Here is a 302-nt window from a genome sequence, read left to right as displayed (position 1 = left end):
AAGTTAATCACAAATTCATTAAAAATCCGTGTTCTTAAGCGGCGAGTTGCTTTCTTGCTCGGGAGGCGATTACCTTCGGCGTCGAGGCACAGGTCCTCGTACTTCACCGACGTCAGCGACCTCGGGAAAAGCCTCCTCACTGTGTCGACCATAAACAGATCCTGAGATGAGAAACGCTCCTCTTAGAGGACTGTCAAGGAGAAGGTTAGGAGAAAGGAGGACGAACATATAGACAGACGGATGATACTCTTCATTAAGGAAATTGGATTTCTTTTTATTATTGGAGTAATTGCATTTACTCG

At 45.0% G+C, this 302-nt stretch overlaps 1 protein-coding gene across 3 annotated transcripts in view; it reads right to left on the bottom strand.

Moving 5' to 3' along the window:
* LOC119588103 (carbohydrate sulfotransferase 3-like) overlaps positions 1 to 302 on the bottom strand; it is a 12507-nt gene that overhangs the window by 1505 nt on the left and 10700 nt on the right. For all 3 annotated transcript variants that reach the window (XM_037936811.1, XM_037936813.1, XM_037936812.1), the window contains one exon: positions 74 to 161. In XM_037936811.1, the coding sequence (XP_037792739.1) occupies positions 74 to 161 (88 nt within the window). The remainder of the gene's footprint in view (positions 1 to 73; positions 162 to 302) is intronic.

The sequence above is a fragment of the Penaeus monodon genome, chromosome 23 (genome assembly GCF_015228065.2).
Source record: "Penaeus monodon isolate SGIC_2016 chromosome 23, NSTDA_Pmon_1, whole genome shotgun sequence".
Taxonomy (NCBI): Eukaryota; Metazoa; Arthropoda; class Malacostraca; order Decapoda; family Penaeidae; genus Penaeus; species Penaeus monodon.
This window is presented reverse-complemented; position numbering and strand designations above follow the sequence as displayed.